The sequence below is a fragment of the Sitophilus oryzae genome, unplaced genomic scaffold (genome assembly GCF_002938485.1).
Source record: "Sitophilus oryzae breed Bouriz unplaced genomic scaffold, Soryzae_2.0 scaffold_1576_pilon_pilon, whole genome shotgun sequence".
NCBI classification, from domain to species: Eukaryota; Metazoa; Arthropoda; class Insecta; order Coleoptera; family Curculionidae; genus Sitophilus; species Sitophilus oryzae.
The window spans coordinates 13,802,187-13,822,006 of NW_022146254.1; the positions used below are offsets into that span (position 1 = coordinate 13,802,187).

General features: G+C 30.2%; 1 protein-coding gene across 2 annotated transcripts; it reads left to right on the plus strand.

The window, feature by feature from the left end:
- The first annotated feature begins 422 nt into the window (after positions 1 to 422).
- LOC115879392 (uncharacterized MFS-type transporter C09D4.1-like) lies at positions 423 to 19,172 on the plus strand. Of its 2 annotated transcripts, XM_030896212.1 has the most exons (9): positions 423 to 505; positions 586 to 995; positions 8,351 to 8,536; positions 8,715 to 8,895; positions 10,405 to 10,616; positions 10,671 to 10,774; positions 11,819 to 11,929; positions 18,522 to 18,658; positions 18,719 to 19,172. In XM_030896212.1, exons 2-9 carry the CDS (start codon positions 744 to 746, stop codon positions 18,892 to 18,894), a joined length of 1,359 nt encoding a protein of 452 aa, XP_030752072.1. In that variant the 5' UTR covers positions 423 to 505; positions 586 to 743; the 3' UTR covers positions 18,895 to 19,172. The 2 variants fall into 2 exon arrangements, with proteins under 2 accessions (XP_030752072.1, XP_030752073.1); XM_030896213.1 differs by lacking the exon at positions 11,819 to 11,929.
- The last annotated feature ends 648 nt before the right edge of the window (positions 19,173 to 19,820 follow it).

A 19,820-nucleotide genomic window follows, 5' to 3' on the forward strand; every position in this document is an offset into this window, starting at 1 on the left:
ATTTTTTTCAGTTATAAATATTTTTTTCAATCGATTGATCTGAATTATTCCAGTTCATTCGGTCAAAAAAAAACTCTCACTTTACTGTTAGGTGTTTTATTCAGCTAGTTAAAGGTAAAACCCAACAGAAATCGTTATTTAAAACTTATTCAAAACTGTAAATCACCCTGTATATTAAAAAAGTAATATTTAACGAACCTATCTATAATATAGATAAAATCTTAACACCGTCAAAACAATCAACAATACAATACAAAATATTTAACAATTCTGTGATAATAAGACAAGTACTGATCTTTTTACAATACTAACTATTTAGAAACACCCAAGGACACAATAATAGCAGTTTGCAGAGGTCTTAAGTAGTAAATTGATAACAAAAATTAAATAATAGAGTAGAGCTCTGCTTTAGACAATGATATCTTAGGTTGAATAACAGCTGCAAAAATATTCAAGCGTTCAGAACAGATACAAGGCATTATAGTGCACTATTTTATAATATAAGGTAGGTGCATGTGCATGCATCATTACAATTAAAAATAAAACTTTAGTTTCAATTGAAATCAAGTATGTATATTTTTTTAGAAAAAGTATACCACCAAAAAATCTGAAGTCTGAGTAAAAAAGTTCCTAAATCTCTTAATGGAGTTGTATATTGAGCAAATATTCATTCTAAAATACATCCCTTTTTTGGCTAAGAGAAAACGGAATAAACCATATACCTGCACTAAGTGTACAAAATTATGGAAAATTCACTAGAAACGAAAATGGATTTGCCTGCTACGAAATTTTATAAAAAAAGATGGATAATTTTGCTTATATATGTGTTGTATTCAGCAGCCAACTCGTTTCAATGGATGGAGTACTCCATTATTGCCAACATCGTAATGAGATTTTACGACGTGGATGCGAGTGATGTAGACTGGACATCGATTATTTACATGCTCATTTACCCCATTATTGTCATACCTGTGTCGTACTTTATAGAGAAGAAGGTAAGTACAAATCATCGGCTTTATGACGAAAAGGCGTATCTTGATTTTGGCTACTTTTCAGGAGAGCAATTTAAGTAAAGTCTTTAATTTTTTAATAGTGTTTTTGTATTAACATTTGAACGGAGACATTGAGGAAACGTTCTGAAGATAAATTGAGCGTAAATTCTAATAAATAATTTATTTTTAGTTGTTTAATAGAGATAGGCCTTTTTGTTATAATAATAATAAATTTATTTGCGAAGGATTAGTATACATACGCCCATATAAAATGAATTTAAAAATGATGGAAAAGTGTTTTTAATAAGGAAAAAAAATAATACAATATTTACATTATGGAATACATACAAGAAAATACAATACATACATACAAGAAAAAATCTGAAAATCACCAAAAAATCAGAAACAAATATGTTTAAATACTTTTATTCGCGTTGTATTAGATCAACTAAAATCAAAGACAATTTTCATTCCAGAAGCAAAGACAATAATCAATTAAAATATAATACTGTTATCTAGCTTATTTTAATAATATTGTTTTTTATACAAAAATACATTTTTTTAACTAATATATTTTTAGTAATTATTTAGTTAATTGAGGGCATTAATACAGGGCATTTAAGGCATTTCTTCATTCGTGCCTTTATGATACAAATAACTGTAGAGTAACACTTTCTGTTTTCCCTGTTCAATGATAACAAATTTCACTTCCATTCTACCTGTTTATGCTGGATGATGATAGGCACAATAAATAAAATTTTCCAAACATTGGCAGGGATGACAATGCCAGTAGCCTGACAATGATAATGAGATGAAAATTATTGTATTTTTCGGACAAGTTTTTGGTTCGCTAAAATGTTCTTAAGGAAATTATGATTTCGGAAAATTTTCCGTTAGGGCAATTTTCGTCTCGTTGTTTTGCTTTCGATCAATTTTCCTTCGGGCATTTATTCTCGGACAATCTCTTGCATACCCGATACAGCTATGTGCAGAGTCTAGCTCATTTTAACAATGGTTTTTAGCAAAAAACAGACTCAAAATCACACTGTAAAAGAGAACTGCTGCCATGATAGAAGTTTTATTTTGTCCCAAGCAACCATCAGAAAATAATTAGGTAGAATGGTGTGATTTTCTCTCGCATTGAATTTTCATAACTTAAAACAAAAGTACCTATCTCAAATTCCATCTTTCTTGTAGTATAACAATAATTGGTATAACAATTGATATAACAAAGAGCCCTATCTCAACATACGTCTGTTCTTCATAACGAAGAATTGTAGTATTTGAGATGGGGCAAATTTTTAAACGAATATAAAATGAAAAAGGTACAATATTGAGATGCGCAAATTCGCTATGTTATAATATGATCCACTGGGCATGTCATGACGTTGATATCTCAAAATCGCCAAAAATCGAGATACGCCTTTTCGTCAAAAAGCCGACAAAATTTACCTTAACTGTTAAGTTTTAAAACTTGCCATTGAAGAAAAAGAAATAATAGCCACAAGCCGTGGCTATTAAGCAAAGACCATAATATGCAGTGACTAAGCTTAATGTTGAACTAAATAATCTTAAAGCGGATTTGCTTCAGAATGGTTACTCTGAGAAGTCCATAGACAAAATTATATCAACTTGTAAAAAACTGACTCATTGTTCATCGACCTGAGGAGGATGATCTGTCTCTCTCTTGACTATTCCATATGTAAAAGGAAAGTCAGAAAAGAAGCCTAACAAACAAGGCCGGAATCATTGAATGAGTGCAATAAATTAGTGGTTTCAATTAGCGTACAAGTTTGTTCCTCTAATTTGAATTTGAGCATTCAGAACGTCAAAATTAGTGGCAGGAATTTTCAATTAGTGGAAAAAGTTACCAAACTTTTAACTTTTCCACTAATTATACTTCAAAATTTGCGAGGAATGTCATTTTGGCCTTTGATTATCATCCGTCAAGAGAAAATGTGGTTAGAAATCAAAAGTTGATTGTTTTATAAGCTAAATATTAGGCTTCCTCTGTGGATGCAACTGATTACCGCAAGCTGTTGCTATGATATTCTATTAATTGTGTTTTTTAGACATTGTGAATGATCTGAAACTAAAAAGTATAAAGCTTCATTCAGAACCTTGCAATTAGTGGTTTCAATTACACTTCATACTTTTTAGTTTACGATCATTCACAATGTCTAAAAAAACACAATTAAAATTAATAAAGTATCCTAGCAATAGCTTGCGGTAGTCTGTTATATTCATAGAGAAAGCCTAATATTTAGCTTATAAAACAATAAACTTTTGATTTCTAACCAAAATTTCTCTTGACGGATGATAATCAAAGGCCAAAATGACTTTCTTTGCAAATTTTGAAGTATAATTAGTGGAAAAGTTAAAAGTTTGATAACTTTTTCTACTAATTGAAAATGTCTACCTCTAATTTGAACGTTCGGAATGCTTACATTGAAATTAAAGAAACAAACTTCTACGCTAATTGAAACCACTAATTTATTCCATTAATTGCGAGGTTCTGAATGAAGCTAAAAGGTGCATCTACCAGTATCTTCTGAATGCGGCAAGTCGTATATTGGAGTGACTAAACGGCCTATAAAGCTACGTTGACACGGATGTGAGGCACGATCGTGGCCGACACTTTCGTGGGCCACGCCTCATGTCAACAGTAGATTCGTGAAAGAAGAATCGAAAGGAATCAATACGAAAGACGCCACGATCGTGAATAAGCAAATCAAACCTGTTAGATATTTCACGAACCAAATCTTTAGTGAATAAAAAGGAAGTTGAGATAAAAAAGCATATTTTGCACTATTCTCGCATTAGAAAATATTGACTGACATTGATTATAATCTTTGTTGCAAAAAAAAGTTCGAATGTTTAATTGTTATATTTTCTTAAATACATTTTAGTATATGATTATAAAAATTAACTTCATATGCATTACAAAACCATAATTAAAATAAAAAATATAAAATCAATTTTTGTGTAGTCGTAGGCTGTTTACACGGCAAACGTGCCAGTCTTCTATAAAGATCCTTTCGTGGAAGGTTCAAGGTTGTATACTAATGTGCCAAATATTACAACATTAAAAGACGAGTGAAAATAATTAATTGTGGCATTCATGCCAATATCTCTTCACAGAGTTGCCAATATTTACTATTTTACGTCTTTTCATCAGACATTTCTAATTTACTTCCGAGTCATTACTGTATATAAAAATTGAATTTATATTTATTTATTTTAATTATGGTTTTGTTATGCTAAATATACAGGGTGGCGCACCTCATTCGCCTCGGTTGATTATACGAAAACGGAAAGATGTAGAAACAAAATATATTATGGGTATATGTGGGGAGTCAATGTGCACAATTTAAAATTATTTTGAAATATACAGGGTGTCGCAGAACTAAGATCCATACCAAAGTTATATTTTTTCTTATGGAACACTCGGTATTTTATTTCATTTTTGGATTCTTGGGCCAAAAAAAAACATTTATTATAAGGGGTAAATGTGTTTAAAATCATTGGTTTCTGAGATATTTAAAGATATTTAAATATGCATGCTACAAGAGAATTGATTATCAATACATTACTTTTCAGAATTAATTCTTGTGCTGAGTTTAAAGGCAAAGAAATAAACTTTACTGAAATATGTTATTGCTTCCTTAAATTTATACAGGGGTACCAAAAATCAGTGATCTATTTTAAGGATTTATTTTACATAAAAACTTTGTTATTTCAAATGCAACACCCTGTATTTTTTTAAATAAATCGAAGCAGATTCAAATGCTCTTTCAAACTATGTTAGGGTTTCCTATACCTATCTATCTCAGATTTTGAGTAAACAGCGATTTTTGAATAAAATGGCAATCAAGATGGCTGGTATCGCCATGGTAATTTTCTAGTGACAGTTAGTAACTATTTTCAAAATCGACATTAGTTTATAGACTTTATTTAAATCTATACCAGTTTACTTTTATTTAATTGACCTACAATAGTTTAATCAATAATATTTATTAATATGTATTTATTATTCTATCAAGAAAAACGAAGAAGTAGGTAGTTCTTTGTTTTATTTTGCGATAACTTGTAGATATATGATTTTTTTATAAAAGACCCAATTACGGCAAATTCAATTTCTTCACTTCCAAGGTTTCTACCTAATAGGTTTTTTTATAAACTACACTACCAATTCTGCGAAATAGGAAATAGGACAAGTAGTTTTTCAAAGGAACGCTTGTCAGGAAGATTCCTATTTGGATATCTTTGAGCATTAGCTCTTAAGCCCAAGAAATAATTTTCTTCAGAAAATAAAATTCCTGGAATGTCCATTTGTTCGACGTCCCGTAATCCTACTGTTAAAACAAAACAATTGGTTTTTATCATTGGTTTTTATATACAGGATGGTCCGAATTGTATTCTGGAAACTTCGGCAGCATATTCTGCAGATAAAAATAAGTAAAAAAGTTCGTATAAATGTATGTCCTAAAATGCTTAGTTTCGGAGATACAGGGTGTAGAAATTTCATTTTTATTTCGATTTTTTCGAAATAATTTCTGAAGTAACGTCAATATTTCGATGAAAATTGGTGTCTGGGAGTTTTTTGACATGAAAAATTTGATTTTGATGTCAATATGACTCCTACTAGTAGAGGGCGCTACCTACGTGTGTTTTAACTGTTTTGAAGCGTAATAACTTTTTGTCCGTGCCTGTATAAAACTACCGAGAGAAAAACTGTACATCTCTGTGATTTTTTACGTAAAAAGTATCTCTTTGTAAAAATCGCTACGAGCAACCGTTCTTAAGATATTTAGAATGGAAATAGTAAATACACGTCATTATTAACGAAAAATACACGCGTTGAGTAGATAGTTATTTCACTAAAATAATAAATTTGGGAAATTTTTATTTTTTTAAATTAATCATAAATTTTTCTGCAAAAAATGATGGTAAAACAGTTTCTGTTGAACATTTGGCACAAAAACATTTCAAATTTATGATTTGAGTCTAATAACTATTTAGTTAACATGTTTAATTTATGACAATGATGACAAGTATTGATAATTTCGATTCCAAATGTCTCGAGAACCATTACTCGTAGATATTTTTACCAAGAGACCTTTTTTACGTAAAAATCATCGTAAATGTATATTTTTTTAATCAGTAGTTTTATACAGGTACGGACGAAAAGTTATTACTCTTCAAAACAGTTAAAAAATATGCAGGTAGCGCCCTCTACTAGTAGGAGCCATATTGACATCAAAATCAAATTTCTCATGTCAAAAAACTCCCAGACACCAATTTTCATCCAAATATTTACGTTACTTCAGAAATTATTTGGAAAAAACCGAAATAAAAATGAAACTTCTGCACCCTGTATCTCCGAAACTAAGCATTTTAGAACATACATTTATACGAACTTATTTACTTATTTTGATTTGCAGAATATGTTGCCGAAGTTTCCGGAATACAGTTCGGACCACCCTGTATAAAAATCAGCTGTTATGTTTTAACAGCAGGATGACAGGACGACGTTACAGCCATCCTTAGGTGAAACAATGCCACGTATTGCGTTTTGACCAAACATGTGGTCAAAACAGCACAATCTAAAATGGATGGAAGCTCGAATTGTCCACAGGGAACCTCATTAGAAAAAGCGTATATTTAAAAAGGCCGTTTTTATAGCAAGCAATAATAGCAACAACCTAACCATACTACTAACAATAACAATACAAGCAAACCACTGATAAAACGCTCCAATGCAGGCATTCTATATGGACACTCTCACAGTTGAGTGCAGCCAACTTTTTCACGGGTGAATGCCTGACCGCAGTTTAATAGCTGATTTGTTTTAGGAATTAGTATAGTTTATACTTGATAACGGTCAGTAATCCATCTGACTGAAACGTTGCGTTAATCAAAATAAATAAAGACAATGGAAGTCCGAAATTCTTTTATTTTCAATACTGACTCATTGTCTATCACATTCAGAGAAATTGTCGTATATATTGCCCAAATATAGTTTTTAAGCTATTTGTATGTATATTGACATCATCAATAAATATAAGTGTATTTTTTACTATTTTAATCAAGTACTTCTAGGGGAGACACCTTATTTGTAATTACCCTTGTGTCATTATCTAACCTATTTTTTGATCTTACTGATATGTCATAAACCAATATTAATTTTGCAATCATGAATAATAATTGTAATTGACACTAGAAAAAATTTTAACAATGTGAATCTATATTTAAACTTACCTTACATCGTTCTTTTAAAATGTTATTTACTAGAAAAAAAATCTAGTTATTTCTCTTAAAATTTTTGTATATTTTTTTGACAAAAAAATTGAATATTAAAAAAAGGCTATAATAATAACTATATCAATCTTTACTTTATTTATCACAACCAATTCCAAAAACTAACTTTTAACTTTTTTTTTTATTTACGAAGTATGTGCATATTCTAAAAATTTAAAAAATGGTAATTTGTTCCTTCACCAAATTATCAAGAAAATATATCTATATAATACAGGATGTTCCTTAATGACATGCTAATATTTAAGGGGGTAATTCTTGGTCCTATTCTATAAGAAAAACGTCATAATATGAATGTATGTCCTAAACATCTTAATTTCTAAGATACAAGGTGGTAAAATTTTCTAAAAAAAATTTTTTTTACTATAACTCTGACTTTATTATAGATATCTTTATGGAAACTTAATACACGCCTTCTATGCATCAAAATACTTTTTTTGGTGTACAAAGAATTTTATTTTTTCTGGATAATATATTTTCCCATGGCAACTGTTAAAATTGCGTTATATCTATCAAAAATAGTAGATAAAATAGTACTTTAACAGCAAGGGTAGATTAAATTATACTTTAACAGCGAGGATAGGTTAAAAACTTTATTTCTTCTCGCACGTTTTTTAATTGCTTCCATTTTTGAAAAAAAATTTATTCCTTTTCATAAGTTATTTGGGATTTAAATGGAAGTAGTTTGGATATGGCGTTTGTCGCCTCAGCCTAAATATCTGTTGGTAATTTACTTATTTTGTTTTGAGCCAATTCTGGCTCCAATTCAATCAGCAATCGACACGAAAGAGAATGAAAAATATTGACTCAAAACTGACAACTAATAAGACAGCTTTATTTATTTGTCAAATTACATAAAAACCAACGCCAACCCAGCACAATATATTTTCTACTCGTAATAAATTCGTTGAAATAATAATTTCTGAATATTTTTTAAAACGTAACTCGCTATGGAAAAAAAATATTGTTTTATACACGACGATAAAATGGTATTTTATCGTCTTGTATAAAAAATAACTATTTTTAACAATGTTTTCTAGGGTTTAAGATTTGCTGCCCTTTGTGGCGGTCTCGGTACGGCACTGGCAGCTTTTATAAAAGTATTTTCAGTCAAGAGAGGATTATTTTATTTGGTACTGTTAGGACAAGGTATCGGATCAACTGCTCAAGTGTTCGTACTGAGCTTGCCTTCAAAAATTGCAGCAGTTTGGTTTAAACCAGAAGAAGTAAGTATAAGTATGATTTTGTTAACTTTATATTTTTACAAAAAACATAAAGAAAATATTACAATAATACGTATATTTTATAACAAAACTTGGGCAACGTTTACACTGCTGTGCCCATTTACTAGTCAGCACACTTTTTTCAGATCTGTAAAATAATATAATCAAAACATAATTTTAGGTATCCACTGCATGTGCTTTGGCAGTATTTGGTACTCAAATAGGATTTGCATTGGGTTTTGTAGTACCGTCCAGCTTAGTTAAAAATCACGATGATCTAAATCTGGTAGCTTGGGATCTAAAAAAATTATGCTGGATAATAACAATCTACATGATACCTGTAGGAATTTCGGTAATATTTTGTAAGTCTACAATAATTATCTTGAATTTAAAGTCTCAAAAATCTTCTTTAATTCAAATACCTACAAATAATATTACGAAACTTAACGAAAAAAACGCGAGGATGGGAACAAAAACACTACAAGTATATATAGTTGGCTCTGAAAAAACAAAATTTTGACATTTGACTTAATTTTTTCGTAATTTTCAAAAACAAAGAATATCATGAACATTATTAGAGTTGACTTACCTTGTATAGAGTGTCCCATTTTCGTGTGTTTTATGGGATTTCACGTTTCTGAGTCAAATAATGCATTTTTTAACTTGTTTATGAAAATAAAATATGTATTACAGGATATACAGGGTGGTCCGCACTGTATTCCGGAAATTTCGGCAGCATATTCTACAGATAAAAATAAGTAAAAAAGTTTGTATAATGTATGTCCGAAAATGCTTAGTTTCGGAGATACAGAGCGTAGAAGTTTCATTTTTATTTCGATTTTTTCCAAAAAATTTCTGAATTGACGTCAAAATCTGGATGAAAGTTGGTGTCTACGAGTTTTTTGATATGAAAAAATTGAATTTGATGTTAATATGACTCTTATTTGTAGGGGGCGCCACCTACATATGTTTTAACTGTTTTGAAATAGTCAATACACGTCATTATTGACAAAAAATAAACACGTTGAGTAGATATTAGTTTTATTTGACTGAAATAATAAATTTGAAAATTTTTTATTTTGTTAAATTAATCATAAATTTTTCTGCGAAAAAATGAAGATAAAACAGTTTCTGTTGAACTTTTGGCCTAATTATGATTTCAGTCTACTAACTGTTTAGTCAACATGTTAATGTAATTTATGTCATTGATGATAGGTATTGATAATTTCAATTTCAAATATCTCGAGAACCATTACTTGTACCAAGAGATCTTTTTTACGTAGAAAACCTCGTAAATTTATATTTTTTTGTTTTATACAGGTACGGATAAAAAGATATTACTCTTCAAACCAGTTAAAAAATATGTAGTTGGCGCCCTCTACAAGTAGGAGTCATTCTGACATCAAAATCAAATTTCTCATGTCAAAAAACTCCCAGACACCAATTTTCAACTAAATATTGATGTTAATTCCTAAATTATTTAGAAAAAATCGAAAATAAATATGAGACTTGGACACCCTGTATCTCCGAAACTAAGCATTTTAGGACATACATTTATAAGAACTTTTTAACCTGTTTTTATCTGCAGAATATGCTGACGAAGTTTCCGGAATACAGTTCGGACAACCCTGTATTATGTTTTTAGATAGTTCATAACAAGGCAAATAAAAAGAAAAAATAATTTACAAGGTATCCTCTTGAAAAATACATGAAGTTGAGTCATTTCATTTCAAAAAACGACAACTCCTATCAAGGGAATCTAGTTACACGGACTCATAGACAAAAAACCCGCAAAACACACGAAAATGGGACACTCTGTACAAGATTTTTATAAAAACTGTACTTTTTTTTTGAAACGTTTATTTTTTCAGTTTTTTCTAAGCAGCCTCGAATTCCACCAACTCTAGCTCAATGGGAAGAACGTCATAAAAGAAAATTGAATTTTTCAAAATATTTAAAACATTTTTCCAGTCTGTTCTCAAACCATGGTTTTGTCTGTCACACTATAGCCTACGGTATAAACATAGGCGTATTTGCTGCAATTGGAACTTTGCTGAATCAGTTCATTTTGGAATATTTCCCGGTATTTCTTGTGTTTAAACAAAAATTTGTTTTATATTAAATGATTTGCCTTTAGAATTCTGAGGAAGATGCTGGTAGAATTGGCTTAATCATGGTGCTTGGAGGTATTTGTGGATCAGTGGTTTTTGGAGTGGTTCTAGATAAAACTCATAAATACAAGTAAGTTTTCAGACTTTCAATATATTTACACTAAATATTGCAACTCTTAAAAAAGGTTTTATTTACTAATACGTCTACAGGGTCCGGCAATAGTGCGTCGGCAAGGGCGTAGATAAGGGGGGGGGTACTGGGGGACAGTACCCCCCCCCCCTGACGCTTGACGAGATACGAGAATTGAAATAGTCATTGACTATGAAAGGATTTTTTTAAATTAAAATCCGACATATAAGAACACTTTGTATGCTTTTAATTATGTTGATTTATCGTTTATAATATGTTCGACCTAATTAAAAGCACACAAAGTGTTCTTAATAACCAGAGACAGATTAGTGGGGTTAACTCTAATCAATATCCATAAAGATATTGAAATAAATGTTGATGCTGTTATTGATAGGTTTTCCAAACAGCGTACTAGAAAACTTGATTTTGTTTTGTAGTTTTATTTATAGTTTATAGTTTTATAGTTTTTTGATAGTTTAGAGTTTTTTTATAGTTTATAGAAAATTAACTAATAAACGTCGTTGTTTCATTTTTGTTTATGTTATTTACAAATCTATATTTTAATTTTTGTGTTATGTTTTTATATCTTTTTGAAGACAAAAAAATCGCCGTCGTTTTAATTCGACAAAAAAATTCCGACGGTGATTTTTTTGCGACTTAATCATAGTACCACCCCCATAGCATACACCTATCTACGCCCCTGTGCGTCGGGCATCTGTAGCTCCTAGAATAAAAAACTCGAGAATTTTGTTTGAGTGCAAACCTAAATTATGTACTAGGATCTATTTCAGGAAAATATTTTAACTTCTACGGGGTGGCTCAAAAAAGTGTGAGTGGATCGGGATGATTTTTTTTAATGGAGGTTAAATTAATTTCCTGAAATACATCCTAATAACATACTTTCGGTTTGCGCTTAAGCAAAATTCCTATTTTTTATTTTAGGAGCTACAGATAATAAATGAACAAAGTGGACTGGCTGTCTAATAAAAAGGCTGTTTACTATTTTTTTTTTGTTCACTAACCAAAATGACTTATTCTTTTAAGAGAAACCACTGTGTTCGTCTATTGTGGAGCAGTAATTTCTCTGATTGGTGCTATGTTTTCTTTATTGTCTGAGTCAAAATTACTCGTCTATATTGTCTTTGGAATAGTAGGGTGAGTTGAATTTAATTTATTTTAAATTTTATGAATAATTTGCTGCATAACATGCCGTAAAAACATAATTTTAATTATGTAATAAATTAAATAAACCATATAAAGTCATTCAGAAATATTACGTTTATATGTTGCAGTCAAAACTGTAAGTTCACAAAAAACTTCACAGAATATATGCTATATATATTTTTAAAAGATTTTTTTAAGTTCTTTGCATACAGGATGTTTCATATAGAAAATCAAAATTTTCTGTTGATAACTCTTAAATTATTAATTTTAAAAAAAATACTTAAACCATTAAATTCGACGTAAAAGGTGCTTGGAAATATTTCATAAAAACATTTGGCCCACCCTGTACAGGGTGGGGTCAAATTGGACGATTAAAGAAAACACCCTTTTCTATAGGAGATAGACGAAAACTAATATCGGTGTCTGGAGCTCAATTTTTATCAAAAACATGATGGTGAAAACCGCACATCGATATTTGTTACCGTTTCGGAGTTACGGGGTGTGTTTTTCAAAAATGTGCATTTTAACAAATCGCTTGTACCTTTTTTGCTATGGAAAATTTTACATTTTTATGAAAACATTTTCAAAGCACCTTTTACGTAGAATTTAGTGGTTTAAGTATAATTTTTTTAAAATTAATAATTTAAAAAATGGCCAATTTTGCCCACCCCTAATAAGTTGATTTACAGGGACTTTTTAATGTAAATATCCATTGCGTAATGATTTATCTTTCTAGGGTTTTTACAAACGCCTACATGCCTGTAGGATACGAACTAGCAGTTGAAATAACGTACCCAGTAAAATGAGAAGTACCACCACAGGAATATTAAACGCCACCACGCAAGCTTTTTGAGTTATAATAACTATATTTCTGGGTAAAATTTAAACATTTTATCATCATTTTATTCCTAAATAAATAAAATATAATATTTTAGGTAAATTCAACTCGCGCTTTGGAGCATTTTGGTCTTTGGAAGTCAAGCTGCTTTGCTACTTTTAGGAGCTGTTCTGACTTGCTTCGTTCCAAATAAGAAACTACGCCAAGAGAAGTTCTTTCAAGAAAAAAAAAAGCGAAATGAACTTCAGATAAACTTAAAGAAAAATGAAAAATGACGCATTTTTTATTTTGAAAATCTAATTTAGTATTCAACATTCAATTCAATGACAAAGGGTATTAAAATAGATCCAAATTTTATTTTACTCGTATTATTTAAAGAATCTAGATAACAAAATTTCTCGAAACTTGGAAAAAAAAAGTGAAGTGAATTACTTTAAAATAACTTGATTCACTGCCCTAAATTCCAGCAGTTGCCTATTACTGATTTTTCATAATAAAATAAACATTCATAGATAAATATTATTGTAAATTTTGAGTCTTTGGAATACAGGCAATATAAATACATCATAATTGTAGTTTTTTTACATAGGTAATATACCGTATGATCTAAAACAAAACGGCGTACAGTTATTGAAAATGACGATCGATGACACATTCTCCCTATAATAATTTTACATATAAAATGATAGCATCTTAATTCTTATAGCCATCGTAAAAATACTTTTTCCAAATATGTTAAAAATTTGGTGCTTTTAACTTGATTAAAACTTAAAGTGTTAGGTTGGGTCACTTTGAGACGCACCCCTTAGTAGTATTATACCATTTAAATCTTTTGTATTTTCCCTTTCCTTTGTTAAAATGAGTACCCAATATCTCCCTTCATATACCGGGTAATGCCTCAAAAGGTAGCATTTTTCGCTAATTTCAAAAATATATAGTTTAGTATACTTTGCACCCCGTTTTTCGATATACAGGATTTAAAATTAAATCTTCAGAATCATTTAAGTGTCTCCACTCAATTTACAATTTTTCTGTTTCCTATTATTTAAAAATAGTAGAAAAGATTTTTTAAAATAATTTTTTTTTTAAATGTCAATTTTGACAGACACGCCATCTGTTTTTTTAAATGGAAACTCCCATATTTTAGCATTGTCTGGTAGTCAATTACCTTAATACCTTTGTTCAAATAACACCGTGCATGGCAATGTCAATATGACAGTAAATAATAATGATGTTGGGTGGAAAGTGCCCATAAGGATAATGTAAACACTATTTGGCGCTATTCTTGCAACGGTCGCATTGAAACTTTTGAAAATTTCAGAGCGGTTCGGCTTTTTCGATTATAGCCGCCAAATATTGTTTTGTTCCTTTGGTTTATTCAAATTTATTATTATTTTCGTTTAATTTTATAAATAAAAATACAATTGTGTTGCCACAAAACTTTATTTTATATAAGGACGCATGTATGAAATACCTATGAAACATTACCAACCGACGTTATGCTACGATCCGATGGTTTTGCAGTTTACAGCACAGCTTTTAAATTTTAATGCCACTTTTTCACAATTATCTGCCGGTTGGAGTAAATAAAGCGAATTAAACTCACAAGATAGCAATAATTACTTTGAAAATGGACGCTGTAAACACTTTTCGGAATTTCTTTAATGGAAGCGGTTTAGATTTTGAAAGATTATTATGATTTTGAAGATTTGACTTTGACAAAGAAAATTACTACTGTTTTTGTTTGCCGTTGTTCTTAGCGATCGCTATAGCAGCGCGCCAAATCGCGTATAACGGTCGCGACCCAAACAATTTCGCGGCCCAAAATTTTTACGGGCTTTCCAATCTAAACTTGTTGCATTTATCTATGTAGTGATGTCACTAGTTTAAAACTTATTCGGAAAGTATTCCCTCTGACATTGAAGAAAGAGTATTCAGATCCATTTCTGGATTGCTTCCAGCAAGATCGAAACAGAAATATGAATATACATACTCAAGTATGAATGGTGCACCGAAAAAAGTACACAACCATGGAAATAAAAGGACTCCATAACATTTTTTCCAATTTATCCGCTACTATATGCTTTCGTCTCTTTGGGCTTTCTATTATTCAATGATACGTACTATGATATCTACTAAAATGAATATAGATATAAGCAAATACGCTAATTTAGTAGCCCTTCTCCAAAGAAAATCTGAAGGTTATCGGTCAAAAAATCAAAGGTGCTAAACAAAGGCCGATATTACTAAATTTCTACAAGCAACTGATGACGAAATATATATTTAATTATTTGCCTTGATTGTTGGTCTCTTGGGAGCTTGGGCGTGAGGTTAAAAAATTTGATGTCAAATAATGTTTTTACAAAATATTTTCTCTTAGTCATCTAAACAAGGAGTGCGGTAATGAAAATGGCGAGTTAGAGCTCTTAACTCACTCAAAATGCGTGAGTTAAGAGCTTCTTAACTCGCAGCGTGGAGCAAACAGGATAGATTTTTTCACCAGTCTTTATTATATTAATTCTGTTGTATTACTACAAAAGTGTATTTAGGAACTACAATTCTTTGTCAATATGACAAACACAGCATGATCAAAACGTTTTTATGATCCAAGCGAGATGTCAACGATAATATGATTAAGAAACAAAATAAGTTAAATTCATTTAACTATACGTAACCATCAAAATCAGCTTGTTCATAAAACTTTTTGATCATATACGGTATAGTATTTCAAAGTCAGTTGGACTGACTCTATAGCTCTTAATTTCGACACTGAACAAACAACTTAAGAGTCCCAAATCGGTCAAATATCTCCGGAAATGCCCACTTTTTTCCAACAGTTTTCTATATAAATCATGAATTTTCATGTTTAGTAGCGCAGGATCTTCTTGAGGTAATTCCGTAAACTCAACTGGTCTTCCTCTGTTGAACGCTTCTTGTCTTCTCAGGTTGTTTGGTACTAACATGGTTAACACCCGACCGATGAATAACAGTACTATTTGAATTAATATGGCCCAAAGTGTTGCCCCCAACCCAAGTTCAAGTGGCTCAAGACAAGGGTAAAAGTGACACCTGTAAAAGATACATCAATCAAAAAGGCAAGTTTTTAAGTTTATGAAATAATAATAATATTCATTATTCACTAGTGAATAATGGTTTCATTATTCACCGCTTCCACGGATATCTCGATCCAAACTCCAAACAAGGGCTGTGCACGATCCAAACCGGCTAGGAATGCGATTAATGAAGTTTATGACACGAGCCAAAGGCGATGTCATAAATCATCCAAGTGAATAACAGCCATTATATGCGAGTAGAATATTATACTTTATCCAGGACTATCAAAAAAATTTAGGTAATATTAATATAAGCTTTTATTTTTAATGTCAAACAAATATTGAACGAGTATAACGAGTAACGAGTAAGTAACATGGAAACAAACCATTGAAATTTTCTTTAACTAGATAGCTAACTAATTTAGCTTTAACTAATTAAAACAAAAATTATTTATTTACATTAATGGTAATGTTTGACAGCTCTTGTTTTGAGTTTAGATGGAGATATCCGTGGAAGCGGTGATTAATGAAACCATTATTCACTAGTGAATAATGAATATTATTATTATTTTATAAACTTATGTATAATAATCAAATTATAGAGTCGTGGATAAACTTATATTAATATTATCTAATTTTTTTGATAGTCCTGGATAAAGTATAGTATTCAACTTGAATATAATGGCTGTTACTCACTTGGATGATTTATGATCTGATAAACTTCATCCGCGTGAATAACAGCCACCTATGGTTGAATAATATACTATTACTACGTTATCTACAGGGTCAGGCAATAGTGCGTCGGGCATCTGTAGCTCCTAGAATAAAAAATCTGCGAAACTAGACCTTTATAATCTACCTCAAACCAAACCAACTTCTACAGGGTGGCTCAAAAAAGTGTGAGTGGATCGGGATGATTTTTTTTAAATAGATCACTCTATATGTTATTGCATTTTTGGCTTCCTTTCAGATCACTTTACATCATCTGAAGATATGAGTAAATATTTCGATAGTTTCAGAGATATTAATAAATAAATATCAAATATATATTTTCAGTCTTTCTTAAAAAAAATATTTATTAAAATTAATTAATTAAATATTATTATATTAGACATTCACTTTAGATGGTCTATACTTACTTTACTATAAATATCGTAATCTTAAATCACACGGGGTGTTCAAAATTCTACGCCAAACTTTCTAAAATATAAAATAATTTTTAGTCGTCTTTTTTTTATAGAACACTCTATATATTGTTTTTTAATTGATGACTGTTGAAATAGCCATAAGCCAATAATACCTCGAGTATCTGTGAAGCAGTTAAAAATTTTGTGTTACTCTAAATACAAAAGATGTTCATTTTTTAATTCTCCATCAATTGAAGGGCTCATTGTAAGCCACTCAACCAGAAATTAGTTTTATTAACTAGTACCTAGTGTTTTTCTTGCCTCTTATCCAACAAATTTGTTAGATTTACTAGAAATACTTAGCGAGTTGAACTAAACTGACTCTAAAACGACTTCAAATATCTTAGGATTATATAAAATGATAAGAAAGAAATCCAAAAATGCAATAATATACAGGGTGTTCAGTTTAAAAAAAAATCATCCCGATCCACTCACACTTTTTTGAGCCACCCTGTAGAAGTTAAATTAATTTCCTGAAATACATCCTAATAACATACTTTAGGTTTGCACTTAAACAAAATTCGTAAGTTTTTTTTTTATTTTCGGGGCTACAGATAGTAAATGGACAAAGTGGACTAGCTGTCTAATGATTAGGCTGTTTAGTATTTTTTTTGTTCACTAACCAAAATGATTTATTCTTTTAAGAGAAACCACTGTGTTCGTCTATTGTGGAGCAGTAATTTCTCTGATTGGTGCTATGTTTTCTTTATTGTCTGAGTCAAAATTACTCGTCTATATTGTCTTTGGAATAGTAGGGTGAGTTGAATTTAATTTATTTTAAATTTTATGAATAATTTGCTGAATAATATGCCGTAAAACATAATTTTCTTATTATTCAAGTAAATTAAATAAATCATATAACGTCATTTACAAATATTAGGTTTATTTGTTGCAGACAGAACTGTAAGTTCGCAAAAAACTTCACAGAATATATGCTATATATATTTTTAAAAGATTTTTTTTTAAGTTCTTTGCATACAGGATGTTTCATATAGAAAATCAAATTTTCTGTTGATAACTCTTAAATTATTAATTTTAAAAAAATACTTAAACCATTAAATTCGACGTAAAAAGGTGCTTTGGAAATATTTCATAAAAACACATTTGGCCCACCCTGTACAGGGTGGGTCAAATTGGACGATTTAAAGAAAACACCCTTTTCTATAGGAGATAGACGAAAACTAATATCGGTGTCTGGAGCTCAATTTTTATCAAAAACATGATGGTGAAAACCGCACATCGATATTTGTTACCGTTTCGGAGTTACGGGGTGTTTTTCAAAAATGTGCATTTTTAACAAATCGCTGTACCTTTTTTGCTATGGAAAATTTTACATTTTTATGAAAACATTTTCAAAGCACCTTTTTACGTAGAATTTAGTGGTTTAAGTATAATTTTTTTAAAATTAATAATTTAAAAAAATGGCCAATTTTGCCCACCCTGTACAAGTTGATTTACAGGACTTTTAATGTAAATATCCATTGCGTAATGATTTATCTTTCTAGGGTTTTTACAAACGCCTACATGCCTGTAGGATACGAACTAGCAGTTGAAATAACGTACCCAGCAGACGAAAGTACCACCACAGGAATATTAAACGCCACCACGCAAGCTTTTGGAGTTATAATAACTATATTTCTGGGTAAAATTTAAACATTTTATCATCATTTTATTCCTAAATAAATAAAATATAATATTTTAGGTAAATTCAACTCGCGCTTTGGAGCATTTTGGTCTTTGGGAAGTCAAGCTGCTTTGCTACTTTTAGGAGCTGTTCTGACTTGCTTCGTTCCAAATAAGAAACTACGCCAAGAGAAGTTCTTTCAAGAAAAAATTGCGCGAAATGAACTTCAGATACTTAAAGAAAATGAAAAATGACGCATTTTTTATTTTGAAAATCTAATTTAGTATTCAATATTCAATTCAATGACAAAGGGTATTAAAATAGATCCAAATTTTATTTTACTCGTATTATTTAAAGAATCTAGATAACAAAATTTCTCGAAACTTGGAAAAAAGTGAAGTGAATTACTTAAAATAACTTGATTCACTTAAATTCCAGCAGTTGCCTATTACTGATTTTCATAATAAAATAAACATTCATAGATAAATATTATTGTACTTGAGTTTTGGAATACAGGCAATATAAATACATCATAATTGTAGTTTTTTTTACATAGGTAATATACCGTATGATCTAAAACAAAACGGCGTACAGTTGGCTGGAAAATGACGATCGATGACACATTCTCCCTATAATTTTACATATAAAATGATAGCATTCATTTCATAGCCATCGTAAAAAATACTTTTTCCAAATATGTTAAAAATTTGGTGTTTTTAACTTGATTAAAACTTAGTGTTAGGTTGGGTCACTTTTGAGACGCACCCTTAGTAGTATTATACCACTTAAATCTTTTGCATTTTTCCTTCTTGTTAAAATGAGCACTAATATTCTTTCATATACCGGGTACGTTTCAAAAGGTAACATTTTTCGCTAATTTCAAAAATATATAGTTTAGTATACTTTGCACTTACCGTTTTCGATATACAGGGGATTTAAGAATTAAATCTTCCAGAATCATTTTAAGTGTCTCACTCAATTTACAATTTTTCTGTTTCCTATTTAAAAATAGTAGAAAGATTTTTTAAAGTAATTTTTTTTTAAATGTCAATTTTGACAGACACGACGCCATCTTAATTTTTTTTAAATGGAAACTCCCACATATTTTAGCATTGTCTGGTAGTCAATTACCTTAATACCTTTGTTCAAATAACACCGTGCATGGCAATGTCAATATGAC

Bases quoted from the DNA above. Each gene is read 5' to 3' on its own strand.
- LOC115879392 (XM_030896212.1), top strand. From the start codon at position 744: ATGGAAAATTCACTAGAAACGAAAATGGATTTGCCTGCTACGAAATTT. The intron at 8,896-10,404 runs GTAAGTCTACAA...TTATTTTTTCAG, and splicing joins AGGAATTTCGGTAATATTTT to TTTTTTCTAAGCAGCCTCGA. The intron at 11,930-18,521 runs GTGAGTTGAATT...TTATCTTTCTAG, and splicing joins ATTGTCTTTGGAATAGTAGG to GGTTTTTACAAACGCCTACA.